The sequence below is a fragment of the Chenopodium album genome, chromosome 26 (assembly GCF_948465745.1).
Source record: "Chenopodium album chromosome 26, dcCheAlbu1.1, whole genome shotgun sequence".
NCBI lineage: Eukaryota > Viridiplantae > Streptophyta > Magnoliopsida > Caryophyllales > Amaranthaceae > Chenopodium > Chenopodium album.
In genome coordinates, this window is record NC_137859.1 from 1,487,966 (window position 1) to 1,506,260 (window position 18,295).

Sequence of the window (18,295 nt, forward strand, 5' to 3'; positions counted from 1 at the left end):
CTCTTGTTAGTTGTTACACACATAAATACATAGCAATTCAAAAAATCTTCTATCAACATTTGATAAAATAAATCAATAACAAACAAAAGACAGATAATGATTGTAAACATGTGTTGTTTAAATATTATTATCCCATAAATTTCATTTTAACTTCCCACTTAGGGATATTTGTCTTACAATTTTAGGATAAAAACAAGATACAATTTAGGTAAAGCAGGTCACGTATTATAAACGAATTGAATTAAATGGTCCTGAATAAACAAATCAAATAAAACAAGTCATGGGTTAAATTGAGTTGGGTGAAATAGGTTCAAATTGTCAACAGCTACGTACTTCATTCAATAAAATGTTTCACATGTTGTAAACGAGTCGGATAAAATCACAAATGTGTTACAGAGTAGGATTCATTTGAATTGTTTCAGTCTCGAGTCTGAGTCATTTTTGGATTGATTTGATATCGGGTACGGTTCATACATGATACACGGGATCAATCTAATCGGGTCGGTTAAGTTATCGAATGGGTCAAAATCCGCTAAATCATATCGTCAAACCAGTCAATTTCATGGATCGGGTCAGGTATTAATAGTGATTATCCAAATCGCATTTTTCCAAAGGCCCAAATACAGGCCTATTATAAACTACGGCGCATTTGTGATGAAACCCAAAGTATAACAACAAAGCCTACAAACCCTAACATCAAAACTCCTACTGTATTTCTTTTTCAGACGAAACCCTAATTCCCCATTTCGCAGCCATGGGTAACTCTCTCTCCTTCTTTTTGATTTATCGCAACATTTTTCTGTTAATTTGATCATCTTTCATCTTCTTCAATATCATAATTGTGAATTTTGATTTGCAGTTTCAGGTTCAGGAGTAATGGCGAAGAGAGTGGTGGTCGATGCTCGACACCACATGTTGGGGCGTCTAGCCTCCATTGTTGCAAAGGAGCTTCTCACCGGACAACGCGTGGTTGTGGTTCGTTGCGAAGAGATCGCACTCTCTGGTGGTCTAGTGAGGCAGAAGATGAAGTACCTTCGTTTTCTTCGTAAGAGGATGAACACTAAGCCCTCTCATGGTCCTATTCACTTCCGTGCTCCTTCGAAGATCTTCTGGCGTACTGTTCGAGGGTATTGCTTGCTTTTCTCTTCTTTTGGATTCTGGGTTTTTGGTTTTTCGACCTATTTTATTTGGGGTTTTATGTGTTTGATTAATGCATGATATTATGGGATAGATTCTATGTATCAGAAATGTAGTATTTTGATGTAAATTTGAGATTTTTTCGCTTAATTTATTTTATGATTGAAAATTTGATTGTGATTTTATATTTATAACTTAAGTGTGATATTTAGAGTATGGAGTACTTATTTCTGCCTGTTTATGAAATTTTTACGATTTTTCACTTAATTTATTTATGCTTGAAAATGGGATGAATTGATTTAGCTAAGTGTGATATTTAGAGGATAGAGTACTTATTTTTGCCTGTTAATGAAATTTTTGCGATTTTTCACTTAATTTATTCATGCTTGAAAATGGGATGAATTTATTTAGCTAAGTGTGATATTTAGAGGATAGAGTACTTATTTCTGCATGTTTTTGATTCAATGACTAAATCCTAGTGTTTATTTTGATTTAAAGATGACGCATTTTGTTGAATGAAATAGGGCTAGAATTCTGATTGTTGTAGATTAAAGTTTGCCTATCTTATTCTCCAAGATTAACATTCATGTTTATCTCCTCTCACAAATTGCTTCATTTGTTGTTGTGCCACTTTATTAAGCTTTTATAACTTGAAAAATACAGTAGAAGAAAAATATTGAATTGTGAGATGAAATTTTGTTGGATTTTCTTGTAGATTAATACACTCTTATGGTTCTAGGGGTTCTGGTATCCTTGTGATTAGAGTTTGATGTTTTGTTTAGTGATTATCGTTTGCGGTAAATGTTATTGATTGTGAAATTGGCTGTGTAGTATGATTCCTCACAAGACAAAGAGGGGAGCTGCTGCATTGGCAAGGTTGAAGGTGTACGAGGGAGTTCCCCCACCTTATGACAAAATCAAGAGGGTGGTTGTTCCTGACGCTCTCAAGTGAGTTGGATCATTCTAATATTGTTGATTACAGTTTCTCATTTGATTTTGCTGTGTCTATTTTGGCTCCAAGTATTGACAGTGTCACTTGTTGGGTTAATTCAGGGTGTTGAGGCTTCAAAAGGGTCACAAATACTGCTTGCTTGGCCGTCTATCAAAGGAAGTCGGCTGGAACCACTACGACACCATCAGGGTATGGTTATTTTTTTCATTGGTTTCCTTCGTTGCTGTATGTCTTAACTTATGTACTTGTTGAACACCATCAGGGTATGGTTATTTTTTTCATTGGTTTCCTTCGTTGCTGTATGTCTTTACTTATGTACTTGTTGAACACCATCAGGGTATGGTTATATTTTTCATTGGTTTTCTTCGTCGTTGTATGTCTTTACTTGTGTACTTGTTGAACCTCATTCAAACTGTATTATCTTATGCTATGTTATTTATCATTTACAAATGTGATGCTTCATTATACATGGTTGATGCAGATACTTTCATTAGTTTCTACGGTGGCCTACATTCATTAGTTTCTTAATAGTCTTATTATATGAAAATTTAAGTTTTCCCTGCATTTTTTTCTTTTTTTTTTTTTGAGAGACCCCTGCATGTATGTGTTCTGGTTTAAAATATTTAAATACATTGGTCTCTTCTGTGTTGTTTGATCATATTTTGTTATAATCATAATAAATCGTGGCTTATGCTTAATATTGTATTGTCTGACTTTTTTTGCATTTGCGTAAGTGTATGGTCTCAGACTCTCCGGTGATAAGTTTTCTTTAAATGGAAAATTTATTATTATTTCATACGGCGTGTTTTTATTTCCTTTGGCGTATTGCTGTAGTTGAACAAAGTATTATACTGTGCTAATTTTTTTTACTTCCTTTGGGACATGCTGTAGTTGAACAAAGTATTATACTGATGCTATTAATGGGGTATTTCAATATACATATTCTCTAAATTATGAACTTGTTTGTATGAAGTTGAAAATTTGTTTGCTATAATGGAAACTCAGTTGTGATTTATGATCTCATCTTCTCTTGAAGTCTGGAACCAATGAGCTAAATCTGTCTTTAACTTGCTGTATTAGTATTTTTTAGCATCCCAGCAGAAGTTTGTTGGAATTCTAGTTTTTATTTTTTGCTGACCATTGTCTTGACTTGCAGGAGCTTGAGGAGAAGAGAAAGGAGAGATCCAAGGTTGTTTACGAAAGGAAGAAGCAGCTCAACAAACTGAGGGTGAAGGCTGAGAAGGCAGCTGAGGAGAAGCTTGGTTCCCAACTAGAAATTCTTGCCCCAGTCAAGTATTGAGGATAGAAGCTGATTGCTTTCGGTTTTGTTAAAGCTAGACAAATTGAGTTGTTTTATGTACTGCCTTTTAGTCTTAAATCATTTGTGTCATACATCCATCATCGTAGTTATCGTTTGCTTTGGCACTAATTTTGAATTTTGTTGTGCATCTAATATTATGAATGTAGGTCATCTGCAGTGTTGCATAACCCTTTTTGAGCATATATAGACTCTGTGCTACATGAGTAAATCCTAATCTAGCTTGTCTTGGGCTCAGAGTTTGTCAAGACCTAAACTTATACCTTGGCTTTTACTGTTTGACATTTGTGTTAGACTGCTAAACTCAAGTTCAAACGACGAGCAAAGGGTAGGTAATATGGATGTTGGATTTTGATTACGTTGGACTCTGCTTTGGTATGGATCTGACTATAACGCTGTAGAGCTGTAATACTTGTGTGGCATTGAGGATTGTCTAATTGGTTACTCGTATTTAACTAATTTAACTTGTAAACTAAAGGTGCACTCCACATTTCCGTCAGCTCCATACAGCATTTGCAAACACCATTGCTATGGCTTCCTGCATTACCATAGCCTCCCCCTAAACAGCCACTACTGTACAACCCCTTCTGCTTACCTCCCAGGCAAGCGGGTTACTCGCACGTGCATATGAAGAGGGCAAAGAGGGTGGGTGAAGTTCTTGATTCTTTGCCTATCGAACTCAACTAACCACTTTTATGTACTAAATGGTTCTCAACTACATTTATAGTGACTGCTCGAAATAGGTAGGACTACGCTACAAATTTTGTTTATAAATGCCTTAAATGCTACTGGGCGAGCAGGGTTTTTCATATTGTTTCATAAATTGTACAAGTTTATGAATGCATGAGATGTATATTTGAAATTGGGTAGTGTGACTAATAAAGTTGTACGAAGTACTACGTATACTACTCCGTGTTATAATTGTTTGTTTTAAACCGCAGCGGTTCCTTAGTTGGTTAGAGCCTCTCATTATTCATCGCAATTTGCAACATTTTGTACATTACATATACACTATATTGGTTCTATAGTTTGGGTAGAGCCTCTCATTATTCATAGTATGAACAACTCCGCCAACAAAAACCGCCACATGGTGGCGATGCCATACCCCGGCAGAGGCCACGTAAACCCCATGCTTAACTTATGTAAGCTTATCCTAACAAAATCAAATGACATCCTTGTCACTTTTGTGGTCACTCAAGAGTGGCTTGCCTTCCTCAGCTCAGAATTCCCACACCCACCGGCTAACTTCCGGTTCGCTTCGCTTCCTCAAGTCATACCCTCTGAAATAGGCCGATCCGGTGATTTTCCCGGGTTTGTAGAAGCTGTAATGACCAAGCTCCGGGACCCCTTTGAGCAACTCCTGGACCGGCTCGAGCCGCCACCAACAGCTATTGTTTATGACATGATGTTGTATTGGATAGTCGGTGTTGGGAGTCGAAGGAATATTCAAGTTGCAACTCTTGTTACGTTCTCGGTTTCCTTCTTATCTATTGTTTCTCACTTCGACTTGTTGATCCAACATGGTCATTTCCCCGTTGATGTTTCAGGTAATTTTAGTTCTAATGTATTTTTTTACTGTACTTTCTAATATCAGATAACAGAGACCGTGTAATTCTTACCCTTGTACCGAGCTAGAATAGATAATCCGTGCACAACTTACATCATCTATGTTAGATTAAGTATGCCTAAAATTGAAGGAACTTTAGTATTTTGCTGTTGTTGTTTTGTGTGTTATAATTATAGTACTTACAATTTTTATTGGTAAACTAAGGATTGAACATGTTTATTTTAACGGCCCTAAGAATAATATTATTGCACTATATATTGTGTAACGGGATCCCCACCCCAAGTACCCTCACTTGACAAGATTAACCTGAGATAAGTTGAAGCCACCAAAATACTATTTTTCTCAATACTCAGATATGTACACTAAACATACTACCTCTGGTTCTTATTACTCGCAACAAAGGGGTATTATTTGTGAGACATATAATATTCCTTTGTTGAGAGTAATTAAAACCGGAGGTAGTAGAACAAATTGGGAGCTTAGTTTGACAGGAAAATATACTAAAGTTCCTGCAATTTTTCAACATTAGAGGTCTAACTTAAAACAATTTGTATCAACTAGAAAGAGGAGATGAGATTGTGGACTATATTCCGGGCTTGCCTTCAACAACTATTGCGGATTTGCCAACATTCTACCATGGAGATGGCAGGAAGGTATTACACCGTGTGCACGAAGCAGTTTCTGCAATGGGCAATGCACAATATATTCTGTCCACATCTATCTATGAATTTGAAGAGCAAGTGATAGATTGCCTTGGATCAAAATTTCCTATTCGAATTTATAACATTGGTCCAATGATACCATACTTCAACCTTACTAATGAATTAGTCAGAGATTATAACAGCGAGGAGTACTACTTCAAGTGGTTGGATTCTCAACCAAGAGGCTCAGTGTTGTACATTTCTCAAGGAAGCTTTCTTTCAGCCTCAAATGATCAAATCCAAGAGATTGTCGCGGGCATTAAGGAGAGTAGTGTCAAATTCATGTGGGTAACACGCGGTGATAATTCAAGATTCAAAGATGGAGACATTAGTGATCAACTCGGAATTTTAGTACCTTGGTGTGATCAATTAAGGGTGTTATGTCACCCTTCTATAGGAGGATTTTGGACGCATTGTGGGTGGAATTCGACTTCAGAAGGTGTATATGCTGGTGTTCCTATGCTCACTTGTCCTATATTTTGGGATCAAACTCTCAACAGCAAGTTCATTGTGAACGATTTGAAGATTGGATGGAGAATGATAAATAATGATGCTGGAAAATTAGTTTCAAGGCAGGAGATAGCACAACTAGTAAGAAAATTTATGTACCCGGAAAATGGTGAAAGAAAGGAGATGGTTAGAAGAGCAACTGAGTTACGAGATACTTTTAGAAAGGCGATTGTCAACGGAGGTTCAGCTGCATCTGACCTTGGGGCTTTCATCAACAAGATTGGTAATGCATAAGTAAGGTTTATGAAATTATGATGTAGTTATTGTATTGTCCTATGTTTGTTTAAAAATTTGTAGCAAATGTTGCAACTAAACTAAATGGAGAAGGAAGTTTTTATATTAAGCAATTGTTGAGTTGTTATACATTCCATTATTTGAAATTTTGAATGCACAAATACTATGAATAGTTCCTCAAACTAATTAAATTAAAGATAATAGTAATGTTTGAACAACAATTTGTTTCATTTTGATGGATTTTGTAATTGCTTTTGCATTCTCAAAATCATATAAATAACACTTTAAGGTAAATAATAAGTTTTGAAAACAGAGGAATTTCTAGCTTAGTATTTAATTTACATTCCCATTTTAGATTTTCTGAATCCATCACTGCTATCAGCTTTGATTTATGTGTTAATCTGAACCATGTCCGAGGAACTTTCAGTGAGCTTTACAACTTCACCAACAACGACGGTGATATCATCCAATTTCCCACCTGCTTAATGACCACAAATTTCAGTTAATCTGTAAGGATCACACAAGGAAGTATCAAAAAGAGAGAAAATGACTAAAGATGTGCAATAATCAATGCCTGTTAGCCTCATTCCTAGCAACTTCTTCCAATCCGGCACATCAATACCCTACAACACCGATTATCTCTGAATAAGCTAACCAAGTGTAATGAAAAGGGTTATAAAAACCACAAGAGGAACAACATTCTTACAAGGATGGTTATACCTTGGTTCGAGCTTCTGATGAATAAGGAGAGTCGAAACTGATGTCCATTGAGTGATCTCTAGCAAGCCTAGCTAATGCCTTGGCTAGCAGAAAAAATTCCTACTAAGTTAGAACTTGCTGCAGCTTATGAATTCTGAGACACCTCATATTCAAAGCAAATTTTATAGCAGGAGGAAGTACCGGCTTCTGCAACATCTCTGTTGCTTGCAACAGTTGATTCAATTTCTCTGTCAAAAACATTGTCGAAAAGGCCATCTGATCCCATTACTACAATGTCTCCCTCCTCTAATTTTACGCTGCTCACCTGTATATATTTAAGCAATTAAGAAATGAAAACTGTTAATGAAGTGTGAAATATATAACATGCAAAAAGGGATCATTGTTTGAGTAAATGATGTTTGGAAAGTAAAACAGACCTAACATATTCTTACCATGGCATCTAGGTATGTTTGACCTGAAGTTTCTGAGCTCAACTGATAAGGACAATCAAAGTAATGCTCTTGAGTGCATGTTGAGAACATTATCTGTCCTGCAGAGTCACTAAGTCTCGAAATTCGTTAACACAAAGACATAATCAGAAGCATTGGTAGCTAAAGTTCAGAACAACCAATTCATCTTATGTACCACTTTGTCACTCGTCTAAGATTGATTCATTAATACATAATTGAACTCTGTTAATATAAATGGTGTAGCCTTAACAATAGCATGAACCATTAAGGAGAATTGACACAGATGCTTAACAAAGAAAGACAGAAAGGGGATAGAAGGTACGGATTTAGTTCAGATAAGCAGTTTTAGCACACGGTATCAGTAACCACCTTTGCGAATAACACGTAGTCCACAGTCTCCAACATTTGCAATCTTAAGAATCCCATTTCCTTCCATCATAGCAACAATTCTGCATGTTAAGTGAGAGATCAGACAATCAAGTTGAAATTTTTTTAGTACATTGTGTGTGTATTCACTAGAGAGTTAACCTACACTGTTGCTGAACCCATTGAAGAGGTAGCAGCATGCGCCTTTTTCAACAAAACCTGCGGATCATTATTCACCTGTCAGCATACAAATAGAAACCATGGTTAGTTGGACAATACTACATGTCTACATGCCTTGAAAGGCTTAAACTAAGGAAGAAGTGGAGCATAGCAGGGGATTGAAATATGTAAGTTGATCTAATTAGTCAAAAATTCAGTGTAGTGCTTCCCTTAGTACTATAGTTAAGGGAGTGCGCGCTGTAGAAATTGCAACTACCTCTGTGTCATCCACCATGGATAATGCATTGGCCATCAGCTCCCTCGAAAACAATGCAGGATCAACATCTCGTTCTGCCCACCTGCCACAGATTAAGTTAAATGACAGCAGTCGCAACACAAACTAAAAATGTTCAGGCAGTATTAATTAGTAAAGAGTAAGGAGTTATGCATACAGCATACCCAGACACTCCATCTGCAACAGCTATAGCTCCACCGCCGTGGCTGCTTATGAAGAAAGCATCTTCTCCTCCCCTTTCAATCTACACAGCCAAAAATAAGCGAACGCAGTTAATCTTCATTTAGGTCCCTTAGTCTATAGCAGTAACAGTCTTAAGAAAACATCATATACCTTGTTTGGATGAGGTATAAGATGTGTTCCAACACAAAGTGACATCTCTGACCTATGAACAGCAATACAAACTTGAAATATCAGGCTTATATTGAACAGAATCAAATGAAAGGCTTTTGTAAAATACTTGCAGAATCGATAATGAAGTTTTCATTGTGCACATGATAGATCATAAATTAGTACCAAACCGTCTAAACAGCAATACAGCATCCAATCTCATAAGAAATAATTGTGAAGGATTCAATCATAATATTTTCTTAGTTATCAACAATATATGTTATGATAGTTTGAAAATTAAAAAATGTATGAACAAGAACATTACTTGATAGGATGAGTAAGTTGAGATGAAACAGCAGCAACATTAGGAAGTGGATGCAGGGTAATCCTGCTGCCTAATGATAGTTTCGTCACTTTCGCGGGTAACAAAAATGAACTCATTGAAGATCTCAATGCACTGCTACTGCTAACCACCATTTTTTCTTCTTCTTTTCCTTTCTTTGGTAAATCTCTTCACCTTATCAATTTTGTGGACTCGTTTCTTTTGGGGGATTTGCAATTTGCATAATCAGATAACTTTGTAATTAATAATATTAAACTATTAAATAAGGAAAGTATTACCATTAAGCACCAGTGGTCTAGTGGTAGAATAGTACCCTGCCACGGTACAGACCCGGGTTCGATTCCCGGCTGGTGCAACTTTAGTTTTACTTTTTTTTTTTGGCCCCAACATTTTTTGCCTCTTTTTTTTTTTTTTTTTTTTTTTTCCAATTCCATACAATCCAAGATTTGTATGATCTACAATACAACTTTACAAGACTAGTCATATACCACTTGGAGCTATCAAAAACTGACCCGACCCGAGAACTCAACCTGAAATGGCAATGATCTGAACTCAACTTGTACCCGGACAATGGGGTGAAACTAGTGACCTGTAACCCAACCTGAACCTAACCATATGTTAACCGACAACCGATTTGATCCAATACTTTTTGACCTGAACCCGAAGCTGCTCCCGACCTGAGAGTAACCGTCAACCGATTTAATCCGACCCTGTACCCGAACTACTACCCGGCCTAATTAGAACCTGTACTCGAGTCATGGAAGGTTAACAAATTTATATGTCTTTTGTTCAACTTATATACTGGTACAAATCTGTAAACCTACAATCCGATTCAGCTTGTATACCTTTTGTTCTCTATTACTCATATATAGGTTTAATAAAATCTTGATAAAGCTGATCAAATTATGGAAGACGTAATTATATAGGTTCAACTTGAGCACATCGATATTTATTGGAATTGAACTTGAACAAAACCCAACTCAACACTAACTCGAACCCGAATGTACCATCTATTAACCCACTCAAATCTGACTCACACACAACCCGAACCTGAAATTGAATCCGATCTGAATTTGGCTCGAATTGAACCCGACATATATCCGAAAAGGAGAACGGCCCAGAATAAACTCAACTGAAATTGACCCGACCCAAACTTAAACTTGATATGAGGCTAGATTGACCCGACATAACCAGATCCTAATTTAACCCCGAAACATGATTTGACCCAACCAAAATCCGACTTGAATACCCGAATCGGCAACTCTACTATAATACACGAAATCGGAGCGATTTAGGCGGTGTCGAGAGCTAATGTTGGAATTTCACGGAACAATACGGGATGATACCCGGGATCATATAATATTGTGTGGACTCATATATGATCATTATCCGGCAATATAAAAGCCCCGTGAGAGCTTATAGCCAACAAGAGGCATGTACAAAAACAGGTAAAATGACCATTTAAAGGCAAATTGGATGGTTCCACCCACCCAATTAAACTCTTGGAGGGCATTATATATCATGATAAACATCTCGAAAATTTATTTCCGGGCGAAAAAAGGTTAAAAAATTACAAAATTGAAGGCTATATAATGCACACATTTTGAGGAATTTTTGAGGTCTCTAGACCCGTTAACGAAAAATGTTGAGACCTTAAAGCTGTCACAAACTGTCTCGACCTGAAAAACCCGACCTTAACCGACAATAATCTAAACCCAGCCTGTACTCGAACAATGGGGTGGATTATAGCCTTCAATCTCAACACTTTTCGCCACTGGGCCCAAAACCTAAAAATTTTCTCAAAAAGCGTGGATTATATAGCCTTTAATTTTGTAATTTTTTGAACTTTTTTCGCCAGAAAATAAAATTTACCAAGATGTTTACCATTGTCCTTAATACACTCCAAGAGTCCAATTGGGTCGGTGGAACCATTCAATATGCCTTTAAACGGTCATTTTACCCATTCTTAACTTGAAGTGATTTCGTAAAATCAAGCCTACCACAGACATTCATGACAACATATAATGATCATATGTGGTTTCAAATGGCATTATAAGACCCCGAGATGTATCCCTTAAGGTTTCAAGGTATTTCGCCATTGTGCCCCGAAACCTCAAAATTTCCTCAAAAAGCGTGGATTATAGCCTTCAATTTTACTTCCTCCGTTTCTATTTAGTTGACACGTTTGATTTAGACACAAATATTAAGGAGAGGAGAGAGAGTGATAGAGAATGAAAAAGCAAGTGGGGTAGCTTGTAAATGCAAGGTAAAAAAATTACCCAAAAAGGAAACGTGTCAACTAAAAAGAAACTTCCTAAAAAGGAATACGTGTCAACTAAAAAGAAACGGAGGTAGTATAATTTTTTGACCTTTTTTTCGTCCGAAAATAAAAATTGCCGAGATGTTTACTATGGTCCCTAATATCCTCCGAGAGTCAAATTGGGTCGGTAGAACCATCCAATATGCCCTTAAACGGTCATTTTACCCGTTGACAAGTTGCAGTGATTTCGTAAACTCAAGCCTACCACGGACGTTTGTGTCAACATATAATGATCATATATGGTTTCAAACGGCATTATATGGCCCTGAGATGTATCCCTTAAGATTTCAAGGCTATTCGCCATTGTGCCCCGAAACCTCAAAATTTCCTCAAAAAGCGTGGATTATAGCCTTCACTTTTTTTTTTAATTTTTTGACTTTTTTTCGACCGGAAATAAAAATTTCAGAGATGTTTACCATGGATCCTAATATCCTCCGGGAGTCAAATTGGGGCGGTGGAGCAGTCCAATATGCCCTTTAACGGCCATTTTACCCGTCTTTAACTTGAAGTGATTTCGTAAACTCAAGCCTACCATGGACGTTTATGACAGCATATAATGATCATATACAGTTTCAAACGACATTATATGACTCTGAGATGTACCCCTTAAAGTTTCAAGGCTTTTCGCTATAGTGCCCCGAAACCTCAAAATTTTCTCAAAAAGCGTGGATTATAGCCTTTAATTTTGCAATTTTTTGAACTTTTTTCGTCCGAAAATAAAAATTGTCGAAATGTTTACCATGGTCCCTAATATCGTTCGGGAGTCAAATTGGGTCGGTGGAACCTTCCAATATGCCATTAAACGGTCATTTTACCCGTTGACAAGTTGCAGTGATTTCGTAAACTCAAGCCTACCACGGACGTTTGTGTCAACATATAATGATCATATATGGTTTTAAACGACATTATATGACCCCGAGATGTATCCCTTAAGGTTTCAAGGTTTTTCGCCAACGTGCCCTGAAACCTCAAACTTTCCTCAAAAAGCGTGGATTATAGCCTTCAATTTTTTAATTTTTTGACCTTTTTTTGCCTGGAAATAAAAATTTCCGAGATGTTTACCATGAATCCTAATATCCTCCGGGAGTCAAATTGGGGCGGTGGAGCAGTCCAATATGCCCTTTAACGGCCATTTTACCCGTCTTTAACTTGAAGTGATTTCGTAAACTCAAGCCTACCATGGACGTTTATGACAGCATATAATGATCATATACAGTTTCAAACGACATTATATGACTCCGAGATGTATCCCTTATAGTTTCAAGGCTTTTTGCTACAGTGCCCCGAAACCTCAAAATTTCCTCAAAAAACGTGGATTACAGCCTTTAATTTTGTAATTTTTTGACCTTTTTTCGCCCGAAAATAAAAATTGCCGAGATGTTTAGTATGGTCGCTATTATCCTCCGGGTGTCAAATTGGGTCGGTGAAACCGTCCAATATGCCCTTAAACGGTCATTTTACCCGTTCACAACTTGAAGTGATTTCGTAAACTCAAGCCTACCACGGATGTTTGTGTCAACATATAATGATCATATATGGTTTCAAACGGCATTTTATGACCTTGAGATGTATCCCTTAAGGTTTCAAGGCTTTTCACTACCGTGCCCGAAACCTCAAAATTTCCTTAAAAAGCGTGGATTATAGCCTTCAGTTTTGTAATTTTTTGACCTTTTTTTACCCAGAAATAAAAATTTTCGAGATGTTTACCATGGACTCTAATATCCTCCGGGAGTCAAGTTGAGTCGGTGGAACCGTCCAATATGCCCTTAAACGGTCATTTTACCCGTTCACAACTTACAATGATTTCATAAACTCACGCCTACCACGAAAGTTTATGACTACATATATAATGATCATGTATGGTTTTAAACGACATTATATGACCCCGAGGTGTATCCCTTAGGGTTTCAACAATTTTTCCCACCGTGCCCCGAAACTTCAAAATTTCCTCAAAAAGCGTGGATTGTAGTCTTCAATTTTGTAATATTTTTAGCTTTTTTTGCCCAGAAATAAAAATTGCCCAGATGTTTTCCATCGACCCTAATAACCTTCGGGAGTCAAATTGGGTCGGTGGAACCGTCCAATATGCCCTTAAACAGTCATTTTACCCGTTTACAAGTTGCAGTGATTTCGTAAACTCAAGCCTACCACGGAAGTTTATGACAACATATAATGATCATATATGGTTACAAACGGCATTACATGAGCCCGAGGTGTATCTCTTAGGGTTTCAATGCTTTTCGCCACCTTGCCCCGAAACCTCAAAATTTCCTCAAAAAGCGTGGATTATAGCCTTCAATTTTGTAATTTTTTGACCTTTTTTCGCCCATAAATAAATATTTCCGAGATGTTAACCATGGTCCCTAATACCCTCCAAGAGTCCAATTGGGTCGTTTGAATCATCCAATATGCCCTTAAAGGGTCATTTTACCCGTTTACAACTTGCAATGATTTCGTAAACTCAAGCCTACCACGGACGTTAATGACAACATATAATGATCATATATGGTTTCAAACGGCATTATATGACCCCGAGATGTATCCCTTAAGGTTTCAACGCTTTTCGCCACCGTGCCCCGAAACCTCAAAATTTCCTCAAAAAGCGTGGATTATAGCCTTTAATTTTGTAATTTTTTGACCTTTTTTCGCCCGAAAATAAAAATTGCCGAGATGTTTAGTATGGTCGCTATTATCCTCCGGGTGTCAAATTGGGTCGGTGAAACCGTCCAATATGCCCTTAAACGGTCATTTTACCCGTTCACAACTTGAAGTGATTTCGTAAACTCAAGCCTACCACGGATGTTTGTGTCAACATATAATGATCATATATGGTTTCAAACGGCATTTTATGACCTTGAGATGTATCCCTTAAGGTTTCAAGGCTTTTCACCACCGTGCCCGAAACCTCAAAATTTCCTTAAAAAGCGTGGATTATAGCCTTCAGTTTTGTAATTTTTTGACCTTTTTTTACCCAGAAATAAAAATTTTCGAGATGTTTACCATGGACTCTAATATCCTCCGGGAGTCAAGTTGAGTCGGTGGAACCGTCCAATATGCCCTTAAAAGGTCATTTTACCCGTTCACAACTTACAATGATTTCGTAAACTCACGCCTACCACGAAAGTTTATGACTGCATATATAATGATCATGTATGGTTTCAAACGACATTATATGACCCCGAGGTGTATCCCTTAGGGTTTCAACAATTTTTCCCACCGTGCCCCGAAACTTCAAAATTTCCTCAAAAAGCGTGGATTGTAGTCTTCAATTTTGTAATATTTTTAGCTTTTTTTGCCCAGAAATAAAAATTTCCCAGATGTTTTCCATCGACCCTAATAACCTTCGGGAGTCAAATTTGGTCGGTGGAACCGTCCAATATGCCCTTAAACGGTCATTTTACCCGTTTACAAGTTGCAGTGATTTCGTAAACTCAAGCCTACTACGGAAGTTTATAACAACATATAATGATCATATATTGTTTCAAACGGCATTACATGACCCCGAGGTGTATCTCTTAGGGTTTCAACGCTTTTCGCCACTGTGCCTCGAAACCTCAAAATTTCCTCAAAAAGCGTGGATTATAGCCTTCTATTTTGTAATTTTTTGACCTTTTTTCGCCCATAAATAAATATTTCCGAGATGTTAACCATGGTCCCTAATACCCTCCAAGAGTCTAATTGGGTCGATTGAACCATCCAATATGCCCTTAAACGGTCATTTTACCCGTTCACAACTTGCAGTGATTTTTGTAAACTCAAGCCTACCATGGATGTTTATGACAGCATATAATGATCATATATATTTTCAAACAGCATTATATGACCCCGAGGTGTATCGCTTAGGGTTTCAACGTTTTTCGCCACCGTGCCCCGAAAACAATCCGAACCTGAACTAGTACCCGACCCAATTAAAACATGAACTCAAGTCATGGAAGGTTTAATAAAAGTTTATATACTTTTTATTCCGCTTTTATGCTGGTATAATTCTGTAAACCCTCAATCCGATTTAATAAAATCTTTTGTTCAGCTTATATAACTTTTGTTCTCTATTACTCGTATTTAGGTTTAATAAAATCTTGATGATGTTTGATCAAATTATGGAAGGCTTAATTATATATTTCAACTTAGCCACATCGATATTTATTAGAATTGAACTTGAACCAGAATCCAACTCAACATTAACCCGAACCCGAATGTACCATCTTGTTAACTCATCCAAACCCGAACCTGAAATTGAACCCGATCTGATTTTAACTCGAATTGAACCCGACCTATATCTGAAAAGGTGAACGACCCGTTATAACTTGAACTGAATTGACCCGATCTGAACTTGAATTTGATCTGAAGCTAGATTGACCCGACATAACCTGATCCTGATTTAACCCGAGACCTAATTTGTCCCGACCTAAACCCAATTTGAATACCCGAATCGATAGTTTTAATACCACTACCGTGATATATGAGTCTTAAAAGCATTAACAACTTTTGAGCACACGAAGAGAATATGATCTTTTTCGAAATGAGGGTCGTGGATGAGGGCGTGCAATGTATATATCTTTTGAATTTATGCAAATTGGTTTTAATTTTAAGGACTAATTTAAAGTTTTGTGCCAAGCCTCTAACATGTTTAGAACAACCTCGTTAGACATTTGGTTCTTGTTTAGTAAAGAGATGTTTGCTGAGATTTTTGCCAATATTGGCGTTGAAATTCTTAACTCAGATTTTCTTATAATTTGTTTGAGCAATTCTTACATTAAGTTGTTTTAGTGTTTGATAACATAGCTTATTTAACGAGTTATTCAAAATATTACTAGTAATACAATGCGTTAGTAAATTCGATTGTTTATCAGCTAATTACCAAACAAGGCATCATTTCGAGTTGCATGGCGATATTAATTATTCCTCCATTTCCTTCGCATTTACCAAAACTCATGGTCCCATCTGGTGGTTGCAAACGATGATCGTCCAACAAGAACAACAAAAACAGATATCATCATATCCAAACAAGAATAAAGCTAAACCAAAACTAAACCACATATCCATGACCCTACAAAACTCATCTATCAAAGGCTACAAAAAAATCTACAACTTGATGGCTTAAACATTGCCAAGTAATACACTACCAAAATCTTCCCTAGCAAATAAGAATTCAGATAAAGATATCCCTTAGATAAGTAGATACCTTCGTTTCTTCTATATAACCTTACTTCATTCACTACAATCCCCATCAAACCCCACTCCATTATAATTATTACCACTTTTATTTCTTACAATCTCTCTTTTTACAATGGCTTCCTCCACAATGGCTCTATCCTCCCCTTCCCTAGCCGGAAAGGCCGTAAAACTCGGCCCGACCGCCTCCGAAATCCTCGGAGAGGGAAGGATCACAATGAGGAAAACTGCCGGAAAGCCCAAAACTGTTTCATCCGGCAGCCCATGGTACGGGCCAGACCGGGTCAAGTACTTGGGCCCATTCTCCGGTGAAGCCCCATCTTACCTGACTGGTGAATTCCCTGGTGATTATGGTTGGGACACTGCTGGGCTATCAGCTGACCCAGAGACTTTTGCTAAGAACCGTGAGCTTGAAGTGATCCATTGTAGATGGGCCATGTTGGGTGCATTGGGGTGTGTTTTCCCCGAGCTATTGGCCCGTAATGGGGTTAAGTTTGGTGAGGCTGTTTGGTTCAAAGCAGGCTCACAAATCTTTAGTGAAGGTGGGCTTGATTACTTGGGTAACCCGAGTTTGATCCATGCTCAAAGTATCCTAGCCATTTGGGCTTGCCAGGTTATATTGATGGGTGCTGTTGAGGGTTACCGTGTTGCTGGTGGGCCACTTGGTGAGGTTGTTGACCCACTTTACCCGGGTGGTAGCTTTGACCCGTTGGGTTTGGCTGATGACCCGGAAGCTTTCGCCGAGTTGAAGGTTAAGGAGATTAAGAATGGTAGGTTGGCTATGTTCTCTATGTTCGGATTCTTTGTTCAAGCTATTGTTACTGGAAAGGGTCCTTTGGAGAACCTTGCTGATCACCTTGCGGACCCTGTTAACAACAATGCTTGGTCCTATGCTACCAACTTTGTTCCTGGAAAGTGATGTGTTTGTTTAGGAATTTTTAGTGGAGATTTGAGAGAAATGATTGTAAATTGTGTTTGATTTCAACTCATGGATGAATGAATATAACCCTTAATTTTGTGTGCTATATTTTATGCACTTGTGCCATTGAATGATTTCATTTCTATATTAGCTATAATTTGAAGATATTTGAATTAAATCAAACCGATAAAGGGTTGAAAATGTATACTATTAATCCATTTATATATATTCATACAAAGCTCAATTATCTACTAATAAAATTTGATAAAGATGGATAAATTTAATTTATTGTAAGTTGGATTAATTTCAATTTTTTTAGTTCTAAGGTAAAATTCCATTTATCTAATTGAAATTGATAAGTAAAATATACCATATAATCAAATACATGCAGAAATTGTTAAAGTTAATTTATAATGAAAGTATATCAGTACTCTTGGAAGTCAAATAAGGTTTTTTAAATGCGAAAAAACCACAAAGGTTACTTTACGTATTATAATTGGTGGTGTAGGGATTTGAACATGTAATATATCGTACACATGTCTTTAATCTTAATCACTGTACAATACCTTATCAATTGGTAGGTGAGTAAGGTGACTAAGCTGATAGTCTAATTGCTTAGGAAAGATTGACATAAATGGCATTGTTACACTTAGTCCAATTAGATAAGTTTAGGGTATTTTGTATCAATTTTCATTATCTTTTATTTAACGTGACCTACCATTAACAAGCACTAGTGGTCTAGTGGTAGAATAGTACCCTGCCACGGTACAGACCCGGGTTCGATTCCCGGCTGGTGCAGACTA

The 18,295-nt window shown here is 37.2% G+C and overlaps 4 protein-coding genes and 2 non-coding genes across 7 annotated transcripts; 5 read left to right on the forward strand and 1 right to left on the reverse strand.

Annotated features, from left to right (window-relative positions):
- The first annotated feature begins 623 nt into the window (after window positions 1–623).
- LOC145617413 (large ribosomal subunit protein uL13w) lies at window positions 624–3,590 on the forward strand. The gene is made up of 5 exons (XM_081672116.1): window positions 624–758; window positions 860–1,127; window positions 1,969–2,085; window positions 2,191–2,278; window positions 3,246–3,590. Exons 1-5 carry the CDS (start codon window positions 755–757, stop codon window positions 3,387–3,389), a joined length of 621 nt encoding a protein of 206 aa, XP_081528242.1. The 5' UTR covers window positions 624–754; the 3' UTR covers window positions 3,390–3,590.
- Window positions 3,591–4,234: 644 nt separating this feature from the next.
- On the forward strand, window positions 4,235–6,532 carry LOC145617198 (UDP-glycosyltransferase 87A1-like). The gene is made up of 2 exons (XM_081671884.1): window positions 4,235–4,954; window positions 5,536–6,532. Exons 1-2 carry the CDS (start codon window positions 4,465–4,467, stop codon window positions 6,417–6,419), a joined length of 1,374 nt encoding a protein of 457 aa, XP_081528010.1. The 5' UTR covers window positions 4,235–4,464; the 3' UTR covers window positions 6,420–6,532.
- Window positions 6,533–6,580: 48 nt separating this feature from the next.
- LOC145617199 (putative protein phosphatase 2C 26) lies at window positions 6,581–9,279 on the reverse strand. 2 transcript variants are annotated; one of them, XM_081671887.1, is made up of 11 exons: window positions 9,064–9,279; window positions 8,742–8,793; window positions 8,573–8,652; window positions 8,391–8,472; window positions 8,121–8,173; window positions 7,958–8,037; window positions 7,571–7,668; window positions 7,320–7,443; window positions 7,140–7,222; window positions 6,994–7,042; window positions 6,581–6,897 (listed from the first exon to the last, which is right to left on the reverse strand). In XM_081671887.1, exons 1-11 carry the CDS (start codon window positions 9,213–9,215, stop codon window positions 6,809–6,811), a joined length of 942 nt encoding a protein of 313 aa, XP_081528013.1. In that variant the 5' UTR covers window positions 9,216–9,279; the 3' UTR covers window positions 6,581–6,808. The 2 variants fall into 2 exon arrangements, with proteins under 2 accessions (XP_081528013.1, XP_081528011.1); XM_081671885.1 differs by having other exon boundaries at window positions 8,121–8,191; window positions 9,064–9,276.
- An 86-nt stretch (window positions 9,280–9,365) lies between these two features.
- Window positions 9,366–9,436, forward strand: TRNAG-GCC (transfer RNA glycine (anticodon GCC)). Its single transcript has one exon. It is a non-coding gene; the product is annotated as a tRNA-Gly (tRNA).
- A 7,177-nt stretch (window positions 9,437–16,613) lies between these two features.
- LOC145618480 (chlorophyll a-b binding protein, chloroplastic) lies at window positions 16,614–17,598 on the forward strand. Its single transcript, XM_081673251.1, has one exon. It carries the CDS (start codon window positions 16,689–16,691, stop codon window positions 17,490–17,492), a length of 804 nt encoding a protein of 267 aa, XP_081529377.1. The 5' UTR covers window positions 16,614–16,688; the 3' UTR covers window positions 17,493–17,598.
- Window positions 17,599–18,219: 621 nt separating this feature from the next.
- TRNAG-GCC (transfer RNA glycine (anticodon GCC)) lies at window positions 18,220–18,290 on the forward strand. The gene has a single exon. It is a non-coding gene; the product is annotated as a tRNA-Gly (tRNA).
- The last annotated feature ends 5 nt before the right edge of the window (window positions 18,291–18,295 follow it).

What these genes read in the sequence shown, in the direction of transcription:
- LOC145618480 (XM_081673251.1), top strand. Translation starts at nt 16,689, where the DNA reads ATGGCTTCCTCCACAATGGCTCTATCCTCCCCTTCCCTAGCCGGAAAG.
- LOC145617198 (XM_081671884.1), top strand. Translation starts at nt 4,465, where the DNA reads ATGAACAACTCCGCCAACAAAAACCGCCACATGGTGGCGATGCCATAC. An exon ending in TTTCCCCGTTGATGTTTCAG is followed by an intron (nt 4,955 to 5,535) that starts GTAATTTTAGTT and finishes TGTATCAACTAG; the next exon opens with AAAGAGGAGATGAGATTGTG.
- LOC145617199 (XM_081671885.1), bottom strand. Translation starts at nt 9,215, where the DNA reads ATGGTGGTTAGCAGTAGCAGTGCATTGAGATCTTCAATGAGTTCATTT. An exon ending in CCATGGTGGATGACACAGAG is followed by an intron (nt 8,192 to 8,390) that starts GTAGTTGCAATT and finishes GTATGCTGACAG; the next exon opens with GTGAATAATGATCCGCAGGT. An exon ending in AAACATACCTAGATGCCATG is followed by an intron (nt 7,444 to 7,570) that starts GTAAGAATATGT and finishes AAATATATACAG; the next exon opens with GTGAGCAGCGTAAAATTAGA.
- LOC145617413 (XM_081672116.1), top strand. An exon ending in GTTGTTCCTGACGCTCTCAA is followed by an intron (nt 2,086 to 2,190) that starts GTGAGTTGGATC and finishes GGGTTAATTCAG; the next exon opens with GGTGTTGAGGCTTCAAAAGG. An exon ending in ACCACTACGACACCATCAGG is followed by an intron (nt 2,279 to 3,245) that starts GTATGGTTATTT and finishes CTTGACTTGCAG; the next exon opens with GAGCTTGAGGAGAAGAGAAA.